Raw genomic sequence first — 26,363 nt, 5'->3', positions numbered from 1 at the left:
CCGCTACAGCAGCCTCACTATGCGATCTGGCTTTTTTTTAACATAGTCTGTTGTGTCGCCAAACGTCTTTTCATCTCCTTAGCTTTCTGGCGTCTGAGTCGTGTCCACGTCCTTGTACTTGTTGTGGTGTTTTGTTTCATAGTGTCGTCGTATATTGTACCCCTTGTTTATAGCCACGTTTGCTCCACATACAAGACACAGTCTTTTAGATTTATAAACAGATATTCTGTCTCCCACTTGTCCAGAAAGCTCCTGTTTCCTGCCTTTTTTTTGCCATTTTTGGGAGAGGTAGCGCGGTGCCAGTGGTTGCATGAGGTAGCGAAGTGTACTGTCAACAAAGGAGAGAGTGTTTTTTGGTCCCGATGGACGCGCCAGAACACCAGCCAAGCATTCTGGGATTTGTAGTGTTAGCGGTACAAGCGCTGTATAATACCGCCGGGCCAGCTCTAATAGTCATTTAGTATTGCCTTGAAGGCCAAATATAATTACGCCCCCACAATCAGGTGTCAAACAAATTTGGCCCGCGGGCCAGAGTTTGACACCTATGCCCTAAGCCAGGGGTAGGGAACTCCGGTTCCTCGAGAGCCATATCCTGCCGGTTTTAGAGCCTTCTCGAATTCAACACACCTGATTCGAATGATCAGCTCATCAGCAAGTTCTGTAGAGGCCTAAAAAGATCATCCTCAATTGAATCAGGTGTGTTGGTGGAGGGAAGGATCGAAAACAGGCAGGATATGGCTTTCGAGGAACCGGAGTTCCCTACCCCTGCCCTAAGCCAAATAATTGCCATGGCAGGCTATGGATACCGCCTCAGAAATGGAGCTACGATCAGTCACCTCCTCTACATGGATGACATAAAGCTGTATGCTAAGAGCGAAAGGGACATAGACTCCCTGATCCACACAACCAGGATCTACAGTAGCGACATCGGGATGTCATTTGGGCTTGAGAAATGTAGTCGGATGGTGACTAAGAGAGGAAAGGTAGTCCGCACTGAAGGGGTCTCACTCCCTGAAGGAACAATAGCAGACATTGAGGACAGCTCCAAGTACCTCGGTATACCACAAGCCAATGGCAACCTCGAACTGGCAACAAGGAAAGCGGCTACGGCCAAATACCTCCAGCGGTTCAGGCAAGTCCTAAGAAGCCAGCTCAATGGCAAGAATAAGACCCGGGCAATAAACAGCTATGCCCTGCCAGTAATCAAATACCCTAGAGCACAGAAGCACTCATCCTGGCTGCTCAGGAGCAGGCCCTGAGCACCAGAGCCATAGAGGCCCAGATATGCCACAGCAGACAAGACCCAAGGTGTAGGTTGTGCAAAGAGGCGCCTGAGACGATCCAACACATAACTGCAGGGTGTAAGATGCTGGCAGGGAAAGCCTACATGGAATGCCATAACCAGGTGGCTGGCATAGTCTACTGAAACATCTGTGCGGAGTATGGACTGGAAACCCCAAGGTCAAAATAGGAGACACCTCCGAAGGTGGTGGAGGATGACAGAGCGAAGATCCTGAGGGACTTCCAGTTACAGACTGAAAAGATGGTATTGGCGAACCAACCAGGTTTTGTGATCATAGATAAAGGGCAGAGGAAAGACCTTGTAGTGAATGTCGCGATCCAAAGTGATGGAAACATCAGAATGAAGGAACACGAGAAACTGGATAAAAAAAACAAGGGCTCAGAGAGGAGTTGGAGAGAGCCTGGAAAGTAAAGGTGACAGTAATGGCTGTGGTGGTCGGAGCACTCGGGGCAGTGATCCCCCAAATTGGATGAGGTTGCAACAGATCCCAGAACAACATCGGACATCCCAGTCCAGAAAAGCGCAGTGCTGAGAACAGCAAGGGTACTGCACAGAACCCTCAAGCTTCCTGGCCTCTGGCAGAGGACCAGAGTTGAATATGGGACAGACACCACCTGAGGTGTGAGACGAAGATTTTTTTCATATATTTACAGTATCAGTGGTGGACAGTGGGTTTTGATCTGGTGATCCAATCCAGTGGTCACCAACCACCAGTTTGTGGACCAGTACCAGTGCCGCACAGATGCAGTCATGGAGCTGTAAGGAAATTTACTCCATCAGATGTGGTGAAAATGCTCACGACTCTGCCAATCGGAGTCCCTCGTCAAACATTGGTTTGCAAGTTGAAATTAACAGAATGCACCAATAAATGACTGTAGCAGTAAAAAGAAAGTAATCGTAACAAATTGACGAAACGTACATCTAAACGCTCAGCTCAATGGCAGCCATGACTTCTGTAGAAAAAGCTATTTTGACAGAAGTTCCTACCCTTGCGGGATCTGCAGAGTGACATGGAGGAGGAAGCTGGTGTGCGTGGTATGTTGTCAAAAACAAGGCAAAACAATAAACCTATTGAATCATTTGAACAAGTAGCAGCCAAGTGATAAATCCGATCAGTCACAATTGCAAGTAGCAATGATCAGGGATGGCAATTTTCCGCGTATCCGCCGTTTTATTTCTTAAATTGATCATTTTTGTGAATCGTCTAAATCCATTGAGAAAATTTTAGGGGGGGTCAGGTACCTTATCGTTGAGTTTTCACGAGCTCTCCCGATCAGTCTTTCCATCTTCCGATTGTAAACAGCCCTGCGATTGGACGTGTATGATGTCTTACTTGTTGTGATTGGTCGCCCCGTTCAGGCCACTCCCCTTTCCGCTTTTTTTTTCATCACTAGCCATTGCCATCCCTGAATGATACTCCATGTTCGCTTTATAAGCCGTATTTATTTTTCCTGATTGGCCCGTTTATTAATCGTTCACTGTTATTTAATTCTACATTTGTTGTACAGTAGACTAACAAATTATTCTAGAATTATCTTTGTCGTCAGTACCAGTGCTTCAGAACTGGCAATTTAAAAGCAATGAAAAAAAATGGTTGCCGGTCTGCAAATGTGTCTCAACTGGTCCGTGACACAAATAAAGTTGAGGACCATTGATCTAATACACCTCTTAATACCCTCATAATGTCACAATATGTAAACGAATAATAACAATAAAAAAAAACCCATCACTACAAAACAAAGGCTTTGTTCACACTGAAGAGCATGTACTTTGTTCAGCGGGAATGTCGGTTCTGTTAGACAGTCTGCGGCTGGATGGATGCATGGTTTGAGGAGCCGATGATGAGAAGAAAGGAGCGTCAGCGCAGAGTGCCGATGCGTATGTGGAACTGGGAGTCACAGCTTGGAATTGAAGCAGATTTACATTGGCTCACGTTTCCTGTCCTCTCTCTTTTTCGTCAATGGACGCTACAGCTTCTTGTTGCTTTCAAACTTAGCTTGTAGCAGACATGTGCACATTTTCAGCATGACGTCTTTGACCCACTGGTGAAAGGACAGTTTGAGTCGCTCCTCTTTCATCTACAACTGCTTCAAACAACAAAGTGAATGCAGAAAAAAAGGGGTTAAGATTGGACGACTGTCTGTATCTTATGTGTTGTGCTGTATTATGTTGTCATTTTCAAGTCAAGTACAACTTTATTGTAAAAGGTGATGAAATTTCTTCCCTCTCAAGAACATACTAGAGGAGCTGCTGCAGGTGCCCGCGCCGCCATCAAAAGAAAAGTTAACATAAGCCATGCATCCATCCAGCCGCAGACTGTCCATCAGCCCCGACCTTTTCGTTGAGCAATGCTGCCTATCAAGTGCCCCGGAGCTGTCCAGCAACGACACTCAAATGGCGCCGACATTCTTCCCAATCAAAATCAGTGCTAGTACACATGTGCCACCGAGAAGGCGTGACCACCAAAAGCACAGATTCTTCTTTGATGAATGTCATGGCCGAAAATGCTGAAAACAGTCCACATCAGGTCCACACGACATAACACCACCACGTGACAAAACAAATACAAAAAAACCCCGCAAGACTCTTGAAGAGCACTTGCCGACGGCTGACTACTCGGGCGCCATCTTGGAAAAAAAAAGGTTTTATGTTCACTGTTCTTTTGATGGCGGCGTGGGCAGCCGCAGCGGCTCCTCTCTCGTGAGGAATGTAATTTCATCTGTCCTGTATGTTGCACATGTCGCACATTTGACAAATAGTTGTCTTGACTTGATGTTCCCAAAATCACTTGTGAAGATTCAGATTGTCTGTGTTGTCTCCCTTCCGAGCACTGCCACCGGCACGTAGAGATTGGCATTCCGTACATTCTAATTCAGTGATTATTTGCTAAACCCCCCCCACTGTTTTTCAGTTTGAACATTAACTCATTTAATCCCGACCATTTTTACTGGAACAAATCCCTCAATCCAAGCCATTCTACTGGCGTTTGACTGATTTGCAATGATCAGATTATTGTGTTTTATTGCGAAATAAACATGCAGCCTACCAAAAGGCGAGAATTTCTTCTTTCAGCTGAAAACAAGTTTGTTTCTCTCTAAGACTTTCCTTCTACAAAACAAGAGACACCACCACAACAGGGCTTTTGACAGCAAAAATATTGATCTGCACTTTATTGAACTAATGAAATGAACTATAAACAGAAGTGAAACAATGACTTATCTATAGTGTGCGTGCGTGTATGTTTGCATGTGTAAATAGATTTTTGCTTCGCTACTGGTTCCAATCACTCTCCACTAACTACACACTACTCACCTGACTGTATGCCACTCCAAAACTTCGTCCGTGCATCCCTCCCCCTCATCTTTAGTTTCAGCATGATCCTGGCCAACACCACATGTGTCAAACTGATCTGAAACTGGGGGCCAGATCTGAGATCTGGCCCGCCACATAATTTTATGTGGCCCGCGAAAGCAAATTGAAGATGGCAACTTTCATGATGCTTGCTAAAATCTCTCCCAAAATTTCTAATTCGCATTTGTAGTAAGAGTAAGCGTTTTCTTGTTACCAAACCCCTTAATCCAGTAATTTAAACAATTTAATGATCAACCGTTATTCTTGACTTATTTATATGGTTTCAGTCATAACGGCCCACCAAGTGAAACTAACTAAAATCTGGCCCACGACAAAAATGAGTTTGACACCCCTGGTAGTCAAACACAACTAGTTGGTGTATCTTACACCAACTGCCACCTGCTGGACAGGTTTTAAATTAATTCCATCCAGACAGGCCTAATCCTTAGTCAGAGCCTGCATCAGACCCTTCTGTACTCTCCGACGCAAAAAAAAAGTAAATGACGTATACAGACATCATGGGTAGGCGGTTGTAGTGGCTTGGCATACGGGGAGTAAAATATATTGTCTTTGTAATGTATTTCATTAAATAAAGGTTTAGCATGATGTGCAAATCTTGTATTCTGCTTTTCTTTAACACAATGTCCTAACTTCACTGGAATTGGGTTTTTGTTAAATAAAGGTTTAGCATGATGTGCAAATCTTGTATTCTGCTTTTCTTTAACACAATGTCCTAACTTCACTGGAATTGGGTTTTTGGATCTGTCTTTCTCCATCCATCCATCCATCTGTATATAAAACATGAGCAAAGCAAATTTTTAAATTAAGTTTTACTCAAAACATCTGAATGAAGCAGACAATTGTCATTAAACAAGGATGCACTTAATTAATTTCAATGTGTTAATTTACTGTCGTTAGTACATTTGATGCAGAAGAAAAATGTTAAAATGTTGAGGCAGATGAAATAGCGAAAGTGAAGACTTAAAAAGGAGACACACATGGTCGAAATTGTTGCAGAGCCCATTAAAATATTGAAAATACACACCGACAATGATTCCTTTTTTTTCTTCTCTTAAATGTGAAAAAAAGGTTTACTGCAACAAAATCTTTGTTAGGTGTCTAATTTCAGAAAAATATTTGACCAACACACAAACCAGGCATAACCAACGATGTCCATCAACAGTAACAAATATCTCATGGCAGTCTCTTCAATTGATATCCCAACAACTGTGCATGGATTATAGTATACAAGTTGGCTTTCAGACCTTGATAATTAAATATTTCCTGTGAATTGAGGTTGGGGGAGGGAGGGGGGAATCAACCTTTTGAATGTTAATACCTTTCTATTAAAAGGTGAACAAAACGTCTTTGTTGTTTTGTTCCAGAGAAGCTCTCATTGAAATTACTCCAGTTTGACATCTCCTTTCAGCTTCCTCTTGACACGCGAGTATGGGCTTAATGTGTCATCCATGATGAAGTCATACAGCACTTTCACCCACGATGTGTATTGAGGAAGGTCATCATAATACTCTGCAGCTATTTTCTTCACCTGCAAAATTGGAATAGAATAAATGAGAATTAGGAGAACGGGCCAACGTGCACAGCCCAAAACTGACCATTGTAAAAAAACGCAAGGCTCTTGGGACATGTGTGGACATGACGTTTTTGGTTTTCAAGACTACAATGTTAAATTTTGGACTACAAGGGCCTGGCGTCCACTTACGAGGACGTTACATCATGTAAAAAGATCATTCTGTTTTTACACTCATCAGGTCCCAATATGGCCTAAATATCAAAGAGAAAATAAAAATAAAATAAAAATGCATGCCTTGCAAGAGTTCGGGTTCGGTAAAAGGGGGTTGGGGCATGGATCAACTACCCACATTTGCAGTATTTTGAAGTATGCCATAGAAATGATATACTGTACAAAAACTCCCTGATATGAAATAATTTTTTTATACAATTAATTATGTTGCATAAATTTTGATGCCAATTGGTCATGTTTTTTGGACATTGAGTTAATTTTCTGCCTCTGTGAGGCGACAAGAGGCAACCTTACAATCTGAATATAGTGGTACCTCAACTTACAAACGTCTCTTCATACGACATTTTCAAGTTACGAAACGCCTCAACAGGAAAATATTGCCTCTTGTTACGAAATAAATATAGAGATACAAAAGGTAAAAATACAGTATGGGCTGCTTGTCGCAGCTCCGAGTTTCCTGAATCTTATAGCTGCTCTGTCATTGGCTATTACCTGGCATCTTCCTGGCATCCCGTTGGTTAAGATGAAACTACATTACGACTACATGTCTCCGTGTGTAGATACTGTAGATATGTGACAAAAGGAAACGTCCTTGGATCGGTTCTTTACAAAACGGCAGGCAAAAATCACTTGTGAGCGAGACCATGAACTAAAGAGGGCACAAAATGATGAGTTAAATAACCCTCATTCTTATTCTTAATCTCTTCTTTGTTTTTTTACATTATGCACCACTCTCAATTATTGTGCAATAATCTGATTGTAACATGTATTTGTTACATATTTTGATGCATCTTTATGCTTTAGAAAACATTTATGTCAGAATTTTGGGGGGGTTTGGAACAAATTAGGGCATTTGCACGGAAAACGCATCTCTACTTACAAAATTTTCTAGTTAAGAAATTTCTTCCAGAACATTCATTTCGTACGTAGACATACCACTGTAGAACAAATAATATTGTCTTGTTCTAACAATGATTATTACACGCCTCCATATGTTCACATTAATGTTGGTGAGGAACTATCCTCTTGTTAGTTGGACTAGTCACAAATAGCCAATGGACTAGTTACACAACATTGCATAGTACGCAGGTTCACTACGTGAGCCTATCACTAAAATTGTGGCAATATTCAAATGACGCTATTGGACACTTTTATGGCAGAACAGACCAAGAAACAAATGCAAAATGAACAGCATCGTGTCACAGCACTAACAGGATAATCAAAAATTGAGTCTTGACTGGCATAATACGAATACCACTTAATAACTTTTTATCTTGGATGTGCTTCCACTACATTTGGAGATAGCTTGACAGGCTAAGGAGCAGCAGAGATGACTATAGATGTCATGCTAACAATCAAATTAAAAGAGGGTTGGGGCATGGATTTTCACAATTATACCCAAAAATAAAGTTAGTGATCTTAATATATGATAACATTATGGGCTCAATTACTACATGTTTGTTTGTTTACCAGGACTAAAATCTAATAGCCACCCCCAAAAAAATATTGCTCAAAAGTTATTGGGTTAGACTCAGGACTTTTATGACATTGTGGACCAGTTATAATATCATGGGTGTGTTGATCGATGGTTTTGATTTACTTTGTTTTGATTCGATTTTTGTTTCATATTATGTCTCCTTTTCTCTCGTATCCCTTTTTTTCATGTCATGTTTACTCATTAGGGTTTCATTTCAAACCGTTTTCTTCGACGCTGTTCCTTGAATCTATCAATCAGCTGCCTCCAGCCACTCGTCTTATTCATGAGTGGGGATCATTGTCGTCATCGTGTTTACATGGTCATGTCTCACTCCATATTTTCCTTTTCTTATTTCTTGCTTTGAGTGTCACATGCTTCATTGCTCCTCGTCCACCTTTAGTGATTATTATTTTCGCTTATTTGTCGACATAATGAGGATTATTGACGTTTTGGAGAAGATGACCGGCGATGATGGGAGAGTCTCTCTATCCCTCTCTCGACCTCTACAGTGACTTGAAAAGGTTTACCCCCCCTGAACATTTTCACCTCTTACCACACTGTTTCAAAGATAAAAATAGATTTGGGGGGGGGGGGGGGGGAATCAACAATGAAACATTTCTACACGTAACTCCACGTGCCAATATCAGTGATTTTTTTTTTTTTTTTTTTGTGCTGTCAAAGAGCTCAGGGGTGTTTTTATGGGAGCTTGGCTGCCTTTGGCCACCACTCCACTTCCAATAAAAGTGATTACTAGCGACATTTTGAAGTACAGTGTACGTACCATAGGGAGCCTTCGTCCCGGGATGCTGGGGAAGTCATGGTGTTCATTGTGATAGCCAACATTGAAGGTGAGCAGATTGAGGCAGCCGTAGTAGGAGTAGGTTTCATGGCCCTTGAGGAACATGTAGTGTTCGGCGATAAAGTGACCGGAGATCGGGTGTATACCCATACCTAGCAAGGAGCCAGCCAGCATGTACACCACAGGCTTGACCCCCCACACCCAGAAGAGCAGAACGTCAAAGGCGAGTTGAACAAAAACATTGGTCAGTTCCAACTGTGTTATAGGTTTCGGGTTTATACAAAGAGGTCGAATGGCATAGAAAAGAGGCTGCAGAATAATCCAGATGAATTTGCGGAAACGTGTACAGAAAAACCAGCCTTCAAAATCAGTCGGGATGTCGACATCTACACCATCTCCTCCAAGGTAGCGGTGATGGTCTAAGTGATAGCGTTTGAACGAGGCAGAGTAGGGCAAGCCGATTGGGAGGTTGGCAAACATGGCAAAGTATCGGTTCCACATGGCTTTGTTGTTTCCAAAAGCAGTATTGTGGGAGATTTCGTGGATAGCAAGAGTCATCGAATGGTTGATACAGCTCCCGAAAGCGTAAGTCCAAAACAAAACCCATTTCCAGTCCATATCTTTGATGAAATAAAAAGCTAAAAATTGGATGGCCACCATCAAGCACACAATCCATTTCAGGCTGAGGTCAGGACCCATCAGAGACTTGATTTGTGGATATTTCGCTGTGGGACACAAAAGAAAAACAAGTTTTATTGAAAAAATATGCAGTTGCATTTATTTTACACACGCGCGCGCGCGCGCACGCACACACACCCACTCACTTTTCTGATCTAATCGTTACACTCTCCAAATAACCGTAAAGTTCATACTATTAACCAAAGGTTTGTAAACTTACGGCCTCCCTCTGATCCACTGGTGAAAGGACACTTTGATTCTCTTCTCTTTCATCTAGAACCGCTTCATCAAGGCCTATGCAGGAAAAGTGGTGAAGATTGCGCGCCTGTCCATGTTTTTATGTTATGTGTTGTGTTTATTATTTTACTTTTGTTTTTGTAAAGTGCTTTGTTACAGCTGCAGCTGTTGTGAACGCGCTATCGAAATCAGGATGTATTGTTTGGTATAAGGCCGTGTAAAAAGCGTCGTCTCATTTCCCCATAATAATTCTTCTACCTCTCACTTCACTCTTGTCAATATAACATGATAAAAATGAGCCCCAACACCAGGAGTTTACAAATTCGTTCCCCAAGGGCCACTGTCCTGACTGTTTTCCCTCTCTCTCTGCTGCAACACAACTGATTCAAATGATGAGGATTGTTGTCATACTTCTTCAGAGCTTGCTGATGAGATGATCCGTGAATCAGGCGTGTTGCAGCAAGCAGGGATGCAAAACGGGCAGGAGCTGGACATGCCACACGTTGGATCATATTTACGTCCATAAGCACGACCGTGTGTCGCCGTTGTCTTTTGATCATCACTCAACGTCATGCTTCGTGCGCATCCATGTCACATCATAGAGGCATTCAGTTTACATTAGAGGATGCATTTCTTTGAACATAAAAAGTGCTTCATCATGCCTGTAGTGTAAAACATAGCCTATCTGAGGGTGACATCTCGCTCAGAGGATGGAAACGACATGAAAATGTAATATTGTACAATTCACCCTTATTTTCACTGACTAGTTTCTATCCCGCAGAGACCTTTGAAATCTGCAAATGCCCGAATTACGGAATCACAGATTCCTCTGGGGACAAGTTAATGTCCGTCCATGCATTTGTATTAGCGTTTGCCTTTTTTAACTTGATACGTTACAGCTTTTCAAGATGATCAGATAGGAACTTTTGTCGTTTAACTCAAATCAACAGGAAGTGACCCAAAACCAAAAGGAAGTGCCCCAAGATACACGCACACACACACACACATACGTACGCCTGAGAATTTCACGGTAACGATCGTTTCCGGTAGCGTGTCGTTTCAGTGGGATCATTTGTACGGTACCGAAAAATCGTTGACCATAAATATCACCACACACTAGTTGACTCTGTGCGATAGAATCTCTCCTGTGTGATCTTTTTCTTCGACTAATCGAATCTACTTTGGTTTTGTTTTTTTTAAGTGATGGGTGGGGGTCAGAACAGGAAACATTATGTGCGCATGCAGATTGCTATTCTAGTCTGCACGCTGAGAAAGCGTGTGGATGATGGATAGAGATGGCGGCAAAAATAAATAAATACACCAAAAGGTAGTGATGGGTCCATGAGGCCTCATGAGGCGTGTCGACACAATGACACACTGTGTTGATACTGTGTCGCTGACCACTGCCACCTGCTGGACCTTCAAAATCCCTGCAGCCAACCCACTTGACAGACTGAACAGACTGATTTGATGATGAAGTGTATACAATGCACTACCTCACTCTACCCACAATAGCCACAAGCGCCATTGTTTATGCTGTTGTTTATGCTGTTTATATTGTTTATATCGTCTATACTGTTCAGATTACATGTCTTTTTTATACAGTGTAGCTGCTATCCTTTCTTAGCTGTGTGTGTTTAATGCATAGCATGTTTGCATGCATATATGCACTGAGGATTGAGAGGAAGAAATTTCATCTATGCTGCATGTCATACATAAAGCATATTTGACAATAAAGATGACATTGACCCTTGACAATATCATTCACATCCATGCATTCATATTGTATCATTCAATGTGTTTCAATAATGTGAAAGTCATGTGAATGAGGATGCTTGTGGGCTTTGTCTTCACAAATTTTGATTTAGAAAAATAAGATGCTCCAGTGTTTTAAATTTCAGTCTGTTGCATTTAATGCATGCTCTTTCCCCTGTTGGGGAGAACACACACACACAATGGAATAAGACATGTCAAAAATCCGAGAGGCACTTGGTGAGACAAGGAGATTTTAATAAATACCTTATTCTCCAAAAGGAGATCAAAATGGCTCTACACGGCGGACAATTTGTATTTGTCCGGAAGCTGCTCCATAATATGCACGTACTGTAGCAACGTCACTCGAGTGAAGCGCGTCTCAGCAGTCGATAGTCTGCTGCTCTCTGCTGTGAGCGCGAGCACGTACTCGCAGCGCCGACCCAACCGGCGCCACATATTAAGCTTTGAACTACGACAACAGCTAAGCTAGCCTAGCCGATGTAATGATGGTCAGCAGACAAGGTTTACGTTTTATGTGACTTTTAAAAACAACGTGGCAGAGTCATCAAACATGCGGTGTGCTCACTCGCAGTCACTTTCTGGAACTCCCCCTTATAGGCGGGACCTCTCAATCAACTGGAGTATGACGTACAGTACAAACGTTCATAAAGCACTTCTCATATAATAATAGCCTATTATATGACAGCCGACATGACGCTCGAAGTCAAACGGACACATTTTTTCTGATAATCAGTGTGTTTTCCGTATTGCCCAAACATATATTTTTATTCGAGCGAGGTCTGGCTTGTTTCGGCAGTCGGCATCGTGTCGCCAGACGCACTTCCTTAGATACACTGTGCGGGCTTTTGCTGCGTCAACGCCCCCTGCACTGAGTCGACGCAGCCTGGACTGTGCCAAGCAGCCGATGCAGTCTAAACTGCGCCGGTGCAGTTCACGTGTCAATCACGTGACGTAATGAAGCAGCACATGCACCGACACGTGGTTTGCTCTGTGAGCCCGGCGCAAGCGTCAACGCATCGGTGTTGCTGGACCCATCACTACCGAAAGGGTATTAGTTACTACATTTAAATTGGATTTTTTTTCAAATCATCCGAAGAAGGGCGTATTACCAAGCTGATGTGTGATGTATGCACAAAACACAAACGTGAAATACGACGGGAGGCACGATTCTGAAGCAAGTACTTGAAGTTGGTTATTAAATCTCAAGGCTAATTGCTATGAAAAATATTATGAAACAGTCTAAGTTATTCTATGTGTAGACATGGTAACTTTCTGAATAAAATAAAAATTCGTCACAAGCTGTAGTAATACAAGGGTGAACCAAAAAAAATGGGCCCCAACTCTAATTAGGCCCCGTTTCTTAGTGTTTTGTCCGAATGAAATGAAACTTTGGCCATAACTAGTTTATTATGTTCAAAACATCACATCAAAACACTAGGGTCTTTGGCCTTTTTTTCTCCGTTCTACAGCATATGTTCTAGATGGCCTCCATTTAGCTCCGTGCATTTGTTGAGGCGCAGCACGAAGTTGTCCATGACGTTCTTACAGACTGAATTGGTAATGGTTCTCATCTCCTCCCTGATGGCTTTCTTGAGTTCCGTGATGGTTCTGGGTTTCCCTGCGTAGACTCTGTCCTTGAGATAGCCCCAAAGAAAAAAATCTGGGGGCCTTAGGTCCGGGCTATGGGGTGCCCACTCAAAATCAGTCTTGAGAATGATCACTCGGCCTCCGAAGTTCTCTTTCAGCCAATCTCGGGACAGGTTTGAGGTGTGAGAACCTGCTCCGTCTTGCTGGAACCAGAAATCTCGGCAAGAGGCATCATTGGACCAATCTTCATCGAAGAATCTGGCGCAGCAGTGACAGTCACCAAGGAGTGGTATGTGGAGGTCCTCAAAACCTTCAAGAATGAGCTCCAGACCATCTACCCGTCGCTCATGAGCAAGTTCTGGTTTGCTGTAGAACGGAGAAAAAAAGGCCAAAGACCCTAGTGTTTTGATGTGATGTTTTGAATATAATAAACTAGTTATGGCCAAGGTTTCATTTCATTCGGACAAAACACTAAGAAACGGGGCCTAATTAGAGTTGGGGCCCGTTTTTTTGGGTCACCCTGTACCACTGCAGTCGGTAGCCCCCCCCCCCCCCCCAACGCACACACACACAGTTTAAGCCATAACGACCAGAAAATGTTGCGGCCAGATAGGACATTCCTCGTGTCATGATTCGTGTTTATTATTGTGTTTCGAAAATACCACACTTTTCGTGCAGGTCAATAGAATATTATATTGTTGTATCTATCCGGCCTTTAAAGGCCGGTCCCTGAATATATTGTCAGACATGAAACCGGTCCGTGGGGCAAAAAAGGTTGGGGACCTCTGGTCAAGTGTACACTAAAACTGGTCTGGTTGTGGGATTTTCAAATGTATGTGCAGTTATGGATGCAGATTTAAAAGGGAAGTCAACTCAAACATTTTCGTGACAGTAATATGTTCTAGTCTAAACATGCCATTCTAATTAACAGAACATTTGTGGAATACAAGGTAAGCAGCAAAATCCACACATTTTTAGCCATCTCAGGGTGTGACCATTTTTGCCACAAAATGACAAGTGTATTTTAAAACTTAACTCATCTTCCACAAACGCAATGTTGATCATAATGCCGTGTTGAGACTCGTGGGGCGGCATAAAACATTATTGTAAAGAACGTTTTTGGGTTGCCTTCCCCTTAAGTTACAACGGAGAAGTTAAATGTTAACTCCAGAACATTTCTGAGTGCAATCCTGAGACAGTTTGCATTCTCCCGCGGATAGCTGGTTACCTGACCGCAGAGAGGTTATTTATAACATTACATTAAATCCAAAGCACTGATGTCATGCATTAGTTGTTCAGCTTTTGAAGCAGGGTGGCAGATTACCGTAATGCACAGTATTAACAATCGCTGTGGCGGTTGGCATGACGTCGTCTTTGCGTGTGGGGGGTGGCTTGACCCAAGTGAAAGACTGCACGATTCCACAATAAGACTCGGAGAGATCTGGTCTGACCGAAATCTTATACAGTACAGTACATCACATCCATTCACAAAGAAGCAGACATCGCACGGACTTATGTAACTATCACGTTTGCGTCCACTGATCCAGAACCGTTAGCAAACGTTTTCTACTAAAATAGGCTTCTATGTGGGTAACTTTGTTAAAATGCGCCATTTGATGGCAATCGGAGAACAATCTTTATTAGAACTGGAGTGACACAGCAACGACTGCGCTCAAACGACAAGATTTATCCAACTTGCAAAGAAAAGCTAACTCACCAAGGATCTCTTTCCTCCTGTCAGCGTGTGGTTGGTCGGTATAGACCCATTCATAGTCCTCGCGGGTTACCCGATTACCCATGTCAGAAGAAATAGCTTCAATGTATTCCCCGAGACACACAAGTTAAAAATCTACGGCGTTGTAAAATGGTGGTCCTTCTGCTTTCCACTTTGCCACCCCGCCCATATGACGTGCTGAAGGAGCGTTCCTGTAAGTCGGAAGTCATACACGGAATCAAAAGAACGCTGTTTTTTCCTCTTATTTATTAAACTGTATTTACTGTACATAGCATAAAACATCATCGCTATTTACAACATAAAGATGTAACTCTCGGAAGCCGGTCGTTTATGACAGCCGACTAGAACTTTGGGGCGTGTTCGAGAATACGCTCCGAGAGCACACTGGATCACTCCGACCGCTGGGAAACTCTTGAGGGTTGCTGAAATATACTGCTCGGTAACTCAGAGTGCACCAAAAAACGTGCCCGTTCGCTCCGGTTGGGCACACGGTGTCCCAGCTGAATGGTTGCGTTCAGAAATAAATAGGAGCGGAGCGCTCTCTCACTCTCCGTCCAAACACTCGCAATGTCAGAGTTTATTTCCGAACGCGCCGTTTCGTGGCAAATAAAACTTTATTGACAAAGTGTTCAGTTAGACTTCTGCATGAAAGCAGAGTTTAAAATAAAGGTTCCGCTAGTGTGATCTTATTCAACAATTTAAACAGTCAATAAAGCAATTAAATAAAAGTTCCAGAAATTAAATAAATACGTCTATAAAATGCAAAAAAGAAAAAAAGTAGTGTAAAATAAAATTGGTGATAAAGTATCTTGGCCATTAAATAAATAATGATCCAATGGGTACAATCTAAGTATGTATTATGTCAGTTCCTTTTTTTTTTTACTGATTGATATGTTAATTTATGATTTTATAGTTTAAATCATTGACAATTTTTATCATCGATCTTCAAAATCCATGCCCCCTGAAGACCACTGCACCTGCAACCCTAGAGAGTAAAGAGGATTTTATAATGGATGGAAGTTGATGCCAAGAGCAGGGTATAAATAAATACATAAACACATACATTCATTCATGCATAAATACATATATACACACACGTGTGTATATATATATATATATATATATATATACTGTATATATATATTAGAGCTGTCAGTTTAGCGCATTTTTATTGGCATTAATTGAAATGAATTTTAACGGGATTCATTTTTTTCTCGCGAGATGAATGCGGCACACGTCACAGCAGATGTTACGTTGCTCTATAAATAAACCAGAAACAAAACAACAAGCACGCTGCACAGGTCCACACACGTTTGTTTTGCCAGCCACGGCAGCGCGAGACACCGAAAACGGATATTACAGAGTTTATGAATGGAAAGTTTACTTTTAAAAAGTTGCCACATTGTTCCACTGACAAGACCAAAATTACCTGGATGTTTTGCAGTCGTAAACTGAGCTATCATCATAGCACGTCAAGTCTGAAATACCACTTAATGGCCAAGCACACAGCTGATGTGAGTACCCCGCCCCCTCGTCTCAGACAGACACCTATGGATCATTTCAAAGCGAAGAAAATGGATGACACGACGAAGAACAAATTTGCTGAAGCCATAGCTAAATGTATGGCTACTGCATGCAAGCCTGTCAACATTGTCCACAGCTTGACTCAAGCTGAAATCATTCGCATTGCATCTAACGACTCCACTACGGATTGCCAGCGAGAGCCTCCATTACAAGCTGTGTACAGAGATTGTACGTAGCGGAGAAGGCTAAGGTAGACCAAGCGGGAGAAGACACTGTTTCGGGAGAGAAATAATAGACTAGGTTGATGAGCGTCTGGTGAATAAAGAGCAGGCAGCCTGTCGAATACGATGTATGCCACTGACGTAATTGTTACTTGTTTGGAACTATTTTGTATGGAAGGTTACCGTGTTCCGTGTCCATATAAATAGAGCGGGTGGAGCTTCTCTGTGTTCGTCTGACAGTGATGGTGCGCTGCAGTGGTAGCGACCTAGCGAAAATAAAACATCTCCAGTGTTGTCATCGAACCAAGTGTCGTCATCCGAAATGATGTCTACACAAAACCGTAAGAGACTTCCGCGCAAGAAGGACCAACAAAATCAATATAGCCTGACTGCTGTGTTCAAAGCAAACTTGATAAAAATGAAGTATGCAACCATGGCTTAAATCCACTATAGGCTGAGTACTAGTTTACCCTAGATGTGAACTTTATAATGTTATATTCCTCTGTTTTGATTCCATAGAAAGAGCTGTTAAAGCAGCTGTTGTGTGACAAAATATTTTTTTCACTGTTGTTGATGGACGGTAATATTGTGTGAGAGATTATGTGTGAATAACTGCTCCAAGTGAAAAATGTTCATGTAAAATTGAAAATCAAAATTGTTATTTCAGTAAATATTTGCATTTTGCACATAGAAAACTGATTCATGATTCCATGTTGATGAGAGCATTAAAATGGGGAAAATAGGACAAAAAATATAAAAGGAAATTCAGAAACGATAAAAAATGCATGAGTAATCACGATTAATTTTTAGTGAATTTGAGTTAATTATGACAGTTGCATTTTTAATTAGATTAAATATTTTAATCGTTTGACAGCTCTTGTGTGTATATATATATATATATATACACACACACACACACACACACACACGCACACACACACACACACACACACACACACACACACACACACACACACACACACACACACACACACACACACACACACACACATATACAGTGCGGCTGGATAGCTCAGTTGGTAAACCACCGGTTTGGCGTACGGGGGTTCGAATCCTGCTTGGGGCAAAAATGAGCACATAACACCATCCAGTGTGGGTCCTTGGGCAAGACCCTTCACGCTAATGCCTACCTCATACAATGATGAGACAATAAAACGAATGACATGCCGGCTCAGACGTCGCCCGGCCAAACTAGGTCTGCGTCGGGTGCTGGGGAACCAGAGCACCTTGATGAAAACGGGCGACTGGAACAAAGCGTAGATGGGCGAGATGCGATAACATGGCTCTGTTGGAATGCTACTACTCAAGCAACCCTAGTCAGAGGGGTTACATGCAGAAAATGTGGGCTGAATGGTGACTACGATACCCACAGTCACGGCTGACCATGAAACAACGAGTAGCTCAGTGTTCCAACATCCACAAACGGCAATTGCTGTCACAACTTGAGATTGATGAGGTACAACGCAGATTCCATGGTGAAGGGCCCCAGGCTGCCAGATCAGAGGAGGAGGTCATACCAGAGATTGGGAGGCAAGCCCCAATGAATACAGATGATGAGATTGGGAGGCCAGCCCCAATGAATGAAATGCTGAGTAAGGCAACAACTGACCTGAAAGATAAGATCATGGCGAGAATGAAGGCTGGGCAACCTAGAAACCTCTCTAACATTCTCCTACCAATGTATCCACTGTCCCTCCTCTGTACATGTCCAAACCATCTCAGTCTGGCCTCTCTAACTTTTTCTCCAAACTTTCCTGTCTGAGTTGTCCCTCTGATGACCTCATTGATGACCTCATTTCTGATCCTGTCCATCCTTGTCACTCCTAAGGAGAATCTCATTATCTTTAACTCAGCCACCTCTAACTCTGCCTCCTGTCTTTTGCCAATTGCTAGTGTCTCTAGACCGTACATCATGGCTGGTCTCACCACTGTTCTGTAAACTTTTCCCTTCACCTTAGCTGACACCCTTCTATCACAAATCACTCCTGACACTTTTCTCCAGCGGTTCCATCCTGCCTGCACTCTATTCTTCACTACTCTTCCACAGTCTCCACTGCTCTGCCCTGTTGATCCTAGGTACTTAAATTACTGTACCTTCTCACCTCTGATCCCTGTAACTTCACCGTTCCACTGGTCTCCCTTTCATTTATGCACATGTATTCTGTCTTACTACGACTTACCTCTCGTGCAAACCTCCACCTTTCTAGGTTTTCTTGTAGCTGCTGCCTACTCTGACTACAGATCACAATGTCATCTGCAAACATCATAGTCCAGGGCGACTCCTGTCTGACCTCATCTGTCAATCTATCCATCACCATAGCAAACAAGAAGGGGCTCAGGGCCGATCCTTGATGCAGTCCTCCCTCCACCTTGAAGTCTTCTGTCCGTCCAACTGCACACCTCAACACTGTTGTACTATTCTCATACATGTCCTGAACCAACCTAACGTACTTCTCTGCAACCCCTGACTTCCTCATACAGAACCACAATTCCTCTCTTGGCACCCTGTCACAAGCCTTCTCTAAATCTACAAATACACAGTGCAGCTCCTTCCTACCTTCCCTGTACTTCTCCATCAGCATCCTCAGGGCAAATATTGCATCTGTGGTGCTCTTCCTTGGCATGAAACCATGCTGCTGTTCACAAATCTCCACTTCCTGTCTCAACCTGGCTTCAACTACTCTTTTTCAAACCTTCAACGTATGGCTCATCAACTTTATCCCCCTGTAGTTGCTACAACTCTGTACATCTCCCTTCTTATAAATTGGTACAAGGACACTCTTCCTCCACTCATCAGGAATCTTGTTTGTGTCTAATATTCTATTAAACAACCTAGTCAGAAAATCAACCGACACCTCCCCTAAGCACTTCCGTACCTCCACTGGTATGTCATCTGGACCAACCACCTTACCACTCTTCATCTTAATGCTTTCCTGACTTAATCCTTTCTAACCTGATCGACCTTCTTCTTAATCCTCTCTGGCTCTTCATTCATACGTTCCCTATTGTTTTCCTCATTTAACAACTCCTCGAAGTATTCTTTCCATCTCCTCAACACACTTTCCTCACTCGTAATGACATTTCCCTCTCTGTCTTTAAACCTCACCTGCTGCCCAATCAGTGCTGTGGGAAATGTAGTTCGCTGAGTAGTCAACGTGCGCCTCTTGATAGTATGTTGTACAATTTAAAATATATATATATATATATATATATATATATATATATATATATATATATATATATATATACTTATCTCGTGAAATGTTTTACTTTTTTCTGTTTTTAATAAATGCGTTTTTTTATATATATGTTCAATTTGTAAAATACACACACACATTATATGTATATATATATATATATATATATATATATATATATATATATATATATATTGGCGCTGTCAAACGATTAAAATATTTAATCTAATTAAAAATGCAACTGTCATAATTAACTCAAATGAACTAAAAAATTAATCGTGATTACTCACACATTTTTTATCATTTCTGAATTTCCTTGTCCTATTTTTCCCCATTTTAATGCTCTCATCAACATGGAATCATGAATCAGTTTTCTATGTGCCAAATGCAAATATTTACTGAAATAACAATTTCGATTTTCAATTTTACATGAACATTTTTCACTTGGAGCAGTTATTCACACATAATCTCTCACACATTACTGTCCATCAACAACAGTGAAAAAAATATTTTGTCACACAACAGCTGCTTTAACAGCTTTTTTTATGAAATCAAAACAGAGCAATATAACATTATAAAGTGCACATCTAAGGTAAACTAGTACTCAGCCTATAGTGGATTTAAACCATGGTTGCATACTTCGTTTTTCTCAAGTTTGCTTTGAACACAACCGTCTGTTTCTGTATGTTTGTTGAAGAATAACGAGACACTGGACACCAGTGTTCGTTATGTGCCGCTGTATTCAAAACTGCCGGCCGTACAAACAAGCGCACGCACTTCCCCGTGCTGCTGGGGCAAACCATTCTGAAAGAGGGGGGTTTCACTCCCCCTAACACAGTCAGGCTATGTTGATTGTGTTGGTCCTTCTTGCGCGGAAGTCTCTCTACGGTTTTGTGTAGACTTCATTTCGGATGACTACACTTGGTTCGATGACAACACTGGAGACATTTTATTTTCGCTAGGTCGCTACCACTGCAGCGCACTGTCACTGTCAGACGAACACAGAGAAGCTCCACCCGCTCTATAGGGGTGTTCACACGGCAAGATTTGGTCCGGTGCTACGCCGGGGCTGCCCCAGTAGAGCGTTCACACGTGCAAATTAGCTCCGGCGTAGCCCCGGAAAACAGCTTACACCGGACCAAATTTGATCCACCTCAGGGAGGTGGTTTAAAAATTTGCTCCAGAGCAAATGCTTGTTAGTGAAGCAGCACCGATGTAAATTTGCACGTGTGAACGCAACTGGGTTAAATTTGCTCCAGAGCAAATGCTTGTGAAGAGTTTACGTACGGCGAGAATACGTTGCTTTCGCGCTCTGTCGGACTTCCGTCATATGTTTGTTTAATAATGACACAAGACTTGGCTGGTAACATCTTTCCTTTTGTAGGAGACTGGACTGTCTCGGAGTTGTTTGTGTAGTTTGTTCCTTTGTTGTGTGTCCACAACCCCCCGCCCCCCATATAATTTATTTTGTGATTTCCTCTCTTCATTTTCTGTTTGGCGCATTACGTATTTGCTTTTCTGAGTGTCATTGAAGTCATCGTTGATTTCCGTTTTCGGGGGCGGTCACTCTCGAGCAGAAGGCACGGAGACCGAGAAGGAGAAGGACGTGCCTGTCCAGTAGTCGCTTGAGTTGTCTATACGTTTTAAAAAGAACCAACACGACAGCTCATTTGTTTTCTGTCATTTTGCTCCGCTGCAGAAACTGCCGTGTGAACGCAAGTGGGGCTGCACCGACGCTGTGCCGGTGCAGACACGCTCAGCGGCTTTGTACGTGTGAACGCTCCACACAATTTGCTGCGGTGCAAAATATATCGCAACAAAATACATCGGTGCAGCGCCGGAGCAAATGTGTGCCGTGTGAACACCCCTTATTTATATGGACACAGAACACTGTAACCTTCCACACAAAATAGTTCCAAACAAGTTACAATCACGTCAGTGGCATACATCGTATACCTGTATGATACAGAGAGAGAGAAGAACAGTTAACTTTGGTCTAGTCAGTGGAGCAATCTGGCAACTTTTTAAAAGTAAACTTTCCATTCATAAACTCTTTAAATATCCGTTTTCGGTGTCTCGCGCTGCCGTGGCTGGCAAAACAGACAACTGCAGCGCGCTTGTTGATTTGTTTCTGGTGTATTTATAGAGCAACGTAACATGTTTGCAAATAAATTCTTTAAAAATCAAACAATGTAATTTTCTGAGTTTTTTTCCCCACATTCTGTCTCTCATGGTTGAGCTTTACCCATGTTGACAATTACAGGCCTCTCCAATCTTTTCAAGTAGGAGAACAATTGGTGGTTGACTAAATACTTATTTGCCCCACTGTATATATATACTGTATATAGATATATAGATATATTTTTTTTCCCCACGCAATAAGGGTTCGGTGAATGTGCTTTTTAACTGGTTGGGTTCGGTACCTCGAAGAGGGTTCAGAAGCACTGGTGTACTTATATAGGGTCAGGCAAAATGATCTGAACATTTGTAGGTTAAATAAAAGGCAAATTACCGGTAATTAAAGAAACAAAAAAGTGTTTTTATTTTTGAAAAGTAGTACTGTAGTAGTAGTAATAATGCCATTTTTTTCATATATGCGATTTTGCTTTGTTTCTTTATAATGCCCTTGTTTTTTCTATTTCTTTTTCAGTTGCTGACATGAATTGGACTGGTGAGCATCGCGCTTTCAAGTCAAGTCAACTTTATTGTCAACTATGCTCTATGTGCAACATACAGCACAGATGAAATCTCTTTCCTCTCAACCACATAATTGTGGAAACGTTTATCACAACGAGCGTTCCGTTTGCACTTCAATCTTGGTATACATGATCCCGTACGAGCTCAAAACACGATCTTCACCTCGCACCGCCAGAACTCCATTTAATTTTTGAAACAGAATGGCATTATATGTACTTTTCGAAAAATAAAAACACATTTTTGTTTCTTTACTTTATTTGCCTTTTATTTAACCTACAAATGTGTCAAATCACTTTGCCTGACCCTGTATAATCAATTATCTGCTAAAATGATCATATCTTAATGTGCGGTCGGGTGTACTAACAGACAAGGGTGTCTTTTTATCACATACCTGCTGATGAAGACAGAAGGCGATGGATAGCAGCTATTAACCGAAAAAACTTAAAAATATTCGAGGATTTGCAGCGATCATTTTTTTCGAGGGTTTGTAGTTCATTGTTCATGTATTTTACTGATAATCATTAAATTACTGCTTGTTGCTGGGCGCAAACACAACAAATTAGCAAAGGCGCCGTGGCCACGACAATAGTCATTTCTTCTATGTTGTCAACATAGTCCGGTAAAGTTCGCAACGGATTAGCACATTCGGAGTTGTTGGTCCAATAACGTAACAACTAATTATTATGAAAACATAAACATATTTCCGTAAAATCACAGTGATGTCGCCAATGAGCTACAATCGTCTTTGTGATGAAATTTTTACACGCCTACTCGTAGTCGGAGCGAAGAATTTGACGTTGTTTCTTATGAAGAGCTGACGCGATGACATTGCCCAGGGACCGTCATAAAATAGAGCAACTCGCGACAAGAAAACGAACTACTGTATTAAAAATCAACAGCTTCATCATTATTATGTTATTTCTTAAATAACACACATAGAAGAGCACGAGCTGGTTGCAGTACAACTTTTATTTTGGATTTTTTTTCTTTTACCTTTGCAATTTTAAAGAAGAGTTTGTATCAATACTGAATAGCTTAATGAATGTCCTGTCACGTAGCAAGGTGTTGGTGGACCCCAGAAAGCAGGCAGGAGGGAGGAGCAGGGTGTATTGATAAAACACAGAAAACTAAATCCTAAACAAACAGTCCAAAGTATCAAACAAAACATTGACTGAAGCAAAAAACTATCAACAACAGAAACATGACCAGAACAAACATGACAGCAGCAAAGAGCACCAATGACCCGACAATGAGTGTTCGGGCGGGAGTCCTTTTATAGAACAAATTACCTAACAGCCAACAGGTGTGCCGCTGCAGGGAAAAGCCCCACAGTGCCACCTGTTGGTCACAAACCAAAACATGACAGTACCCCTCACTCAAGGGACCCAGACATCCCAAAGTTGTCCAAAAGGCTTGCCTCGCCGGGGAACGGGAACTAAAAGTGACAGTGACCTTTGCCTCTACGGAGAACAGGAACGAAAGCGACGGTGAAGCTTCGCCTCGCCGGAGAACAGGAGCAAAAGTGACGGCGACCTTCGCCTCGCCAGGGAACAGGAACAAAAGCGATGGCAACCCTTTGGCTGGGCGTGGCCTGATGTGGACGGAGCTCGACGTAACAGGGGAGATGGGACAGCCGGACGTGAACAGGGGCTCGACCTGACGTGGGCATGGACGTGGCACGGCTCATCGTGGACGTGAATGTGACTCAGTTCGAACAGACACGTGACGAGCCTCGGCTCAACGTGGACGCGGACGGGGCCCGGCCCACCGTAGACACGGCTTGACAAGACGAAAACATGGGACAGCCGCATCACCCGCGCTGCTTGAAGGGGAAAAGGGTGTCGGCCGCAGACGTGTTCTGCCAGGCACATGGTGGACCAGTCCTTTGTACCTGCGGGTAGCGATGTTACAAATGGAACTGGAGTCGCGAAGGGGGCGTGGTTAAATGGAGCCCGTATCGAGGCCCGTCTCGTTTTTCCTCATATCACGTGACCGAAGGCAAACGAGGCCCCGTTTTCAGCGATCACATGACTGACTCACATCGTGATTCGCGCTCCATAAATAGGCGCGGAAAACCCAGAAAGAGTCCCCCGCATGACCGTCTGACGTGAGTCTTGGATCATTGCTGCGCTACTTCAACTGCTTGAGAATGGAGGCGGAGCCACCCAAAAAGCGAAGGACTTCACCAGTTTGGGAGCATTTCGAACAGATATCTCCCAACACTGCGAGAGGGTTTTCTCAAAGGCAGGGGAAATCATATCCAAAAAAAGGAATTGACTGAGCCCCAACACAGTCAAAAGGATTTTACTCCTTAACCAAAATCAATAAAATACACCATTCCCTCTATCCAATGTGTGTCCCAGTTACACAGGCACATCAAGTAACTGAACATACAACTGACAAATATACAGACAATATTTAATGGACAAAACTTCCATTATTTTGTGCACAGATTTACTGGTTTGTTGCCTGTTAACCACATAACATATGCGTTACATCAAATGACCAGCAGATGTCAGCACTACTAAATGAGCTATTAAATGAGGCCTCGACTGATCAGCTGTTTGGCGAAGCAATTGGCCCAAAAGACTTGATACATTCACGGGGCTTCATCCCGCCATCACTACCTGCGGGGTACAGGTGGTCGGGTCATTCTGTCACGTAGCAAGGTGGTGGTGGACCCTAGTGATGGGTCCAGCGACACCGATGCGTTGACGCATGCGCCGGGCTCACAGAGCAAACCACGTGTCGGTGCATGTGCTGCTTCATTATGTCACGTGATTGACACGTGAACTGCACCGGCGCAGTTTAGACTGCATCGGCTGCGTTGACACAGTCCAGGCTGCTAATTGACACATGAACTGCACCGGCAGAGTTTAGACTGCATCGGCTGCTTGGCACAGTCCAGGCCTGCGCCACTTAGTCCAGGGGGCGTCGACTCAGTGCAGGGGGCGTTGACGCAGCAAAAGCCCGCACAGTGTATCTAAGGAAGTGCGTCTGGCGACACGATGCCGACTGCCGAAACAAGCCAGACCTCACCCTCGCTCGAATAAAAATACATGTTTGGGCAATACGGAAAACACACTGATTATCAGAAAAAATGTGTCCGTCTGACTTCGAGCGTCATGTCGGCTGTCATATAATAGGCTATTATTATATGAGAAGTGCTTTATGAACGTTTGTACTGTACGTCATACTCCAGTTGATTGAGAGGTCCCGCCTATAAGGGGGAGTTCCAGAAAGTGACTGCGAGTGAGCACACCGCATGTTTGATGACTCTGCCACGTTGTTTTTAAAAGTCACATAAAACGTAAACCTTGTCTGCTGACCATCATTACATCGGCTAGGCTAGCTTAGCTGTTGTCGTAGTTCAAAGCTTAATATGTGGCGCCGGTTGGGTCGGCGCCGCGAGTACGTGCTTGCGCTCACGCGCGCACAGCAGAGAACAGCAAACTATCGACTGCTGAGACGTGCTTCACTCGAGTGACGTTGCTACAGTACGTGCATATTATGGAGCAGCTTCCGGACAAACACAAATTGTCCGCCGTGTAGAGCCATTTTGATCTCCTTTTGGAGAATAAGGTATTTATTAAAATCTCCTTGTCTCACCAAGTGCCTCTCGGATTTTTGACATGTCTTATTCCATTGTGTGTGTGTGTTCTCCCCAACAGGGGAAAGAGCATGCATTAAACGCAACAGACTGAAATTTAAAAACATGGAGCATCTTATTTTTCTAAATCAAAATTTTTGAAGACAAAGCCCACAAGCATCCTCATTCACATGACTTTCACATTATTGAAACCCATTAAATGATACAATATGAATGCATGGATGTGAATGATATTGTCAAGGGTCAATGTCATCTTTATTGTCAAATATGCTTTATGTATGACAGCATAGATGAAATTTCTTCCTCTCAATCCTCAGTGAATATATGCATGCAAACATGCTGTGCATTAAACACACACAGCTAAGAAAGGATAGCAGCTACACTG

At 42.7% G+C, this 26,363-nt stretch overlaps 1 protein-coding gene and 1 long non-coding RNA gene across 2 annotated transcripts; one reads left to right on the top strand and one right to left on the bottom strand.

Annotated features, from left to right (window-relative positions):
- The first annotated feature begins 1,872 nt into the window (after nucleotides 1-1,872).
- On the top strand, nucleotides 1,873-5,355 carry LOC147199577 (uncharacterized). Its single transcript, XR_015102040.1, has 2 exons — nucleotides 1,873-2,061; nucleotides 3,103-5,355. It is a non-coding gene; the product is annotated as an uncharacterized LOC147199577 (long non-coding RNA).
- Nucleotides 5,356-5,466: 111 nt separating this feature from the next.
- On the bottom strand, nucleotides 5,467-15,263 carry degs1 (delta(4)-desaturase, sphingolipid 1). Its single transcript, XM_086122019.1, has 3 exons — nucleotides 14,691-15,263; nucleotides 8,678-9,420; nucleotides 5,467-6,203 (listed from the first exon to the last, which is right to left on the bottom strand). The coding sequence occupies exons 1-3, from the start codon at nucleotides 14,770-14,772 to the stop codon at nucleotides 6,057-6,059; spliced, it is 972 nt and encodes a 323-aa protein (XP_085978145.1). The 5' UTR covers nucleotides 14,773-15,263; the 3' UTR covers nucleotides 5,467-6,056.
- Nucleotides 15,264-26,363: the final 11,100 nt, after the last annotated feature.

This window comes from Hippocampus guttulatus, chromosome 10 (genome assembly GCF_054856545.1).
Source record: "Hippocampus guttulatus isolate MCC_2025c chromosome 10, RoL_Hgut_1.0, whole genome shotgun sequence".
NCBI classification, from domain to species: Eukaryota; Metazoa; Chordata; class Actinopteri; order Syngnathiformes; family Syngnathidae; genus Hippocampus; species Hippocampus guttulatus.
Note: the sequence above shows the minus strand (reverse complement) of the source record. Positions and strands in the feature narration are given on the sequence as shown.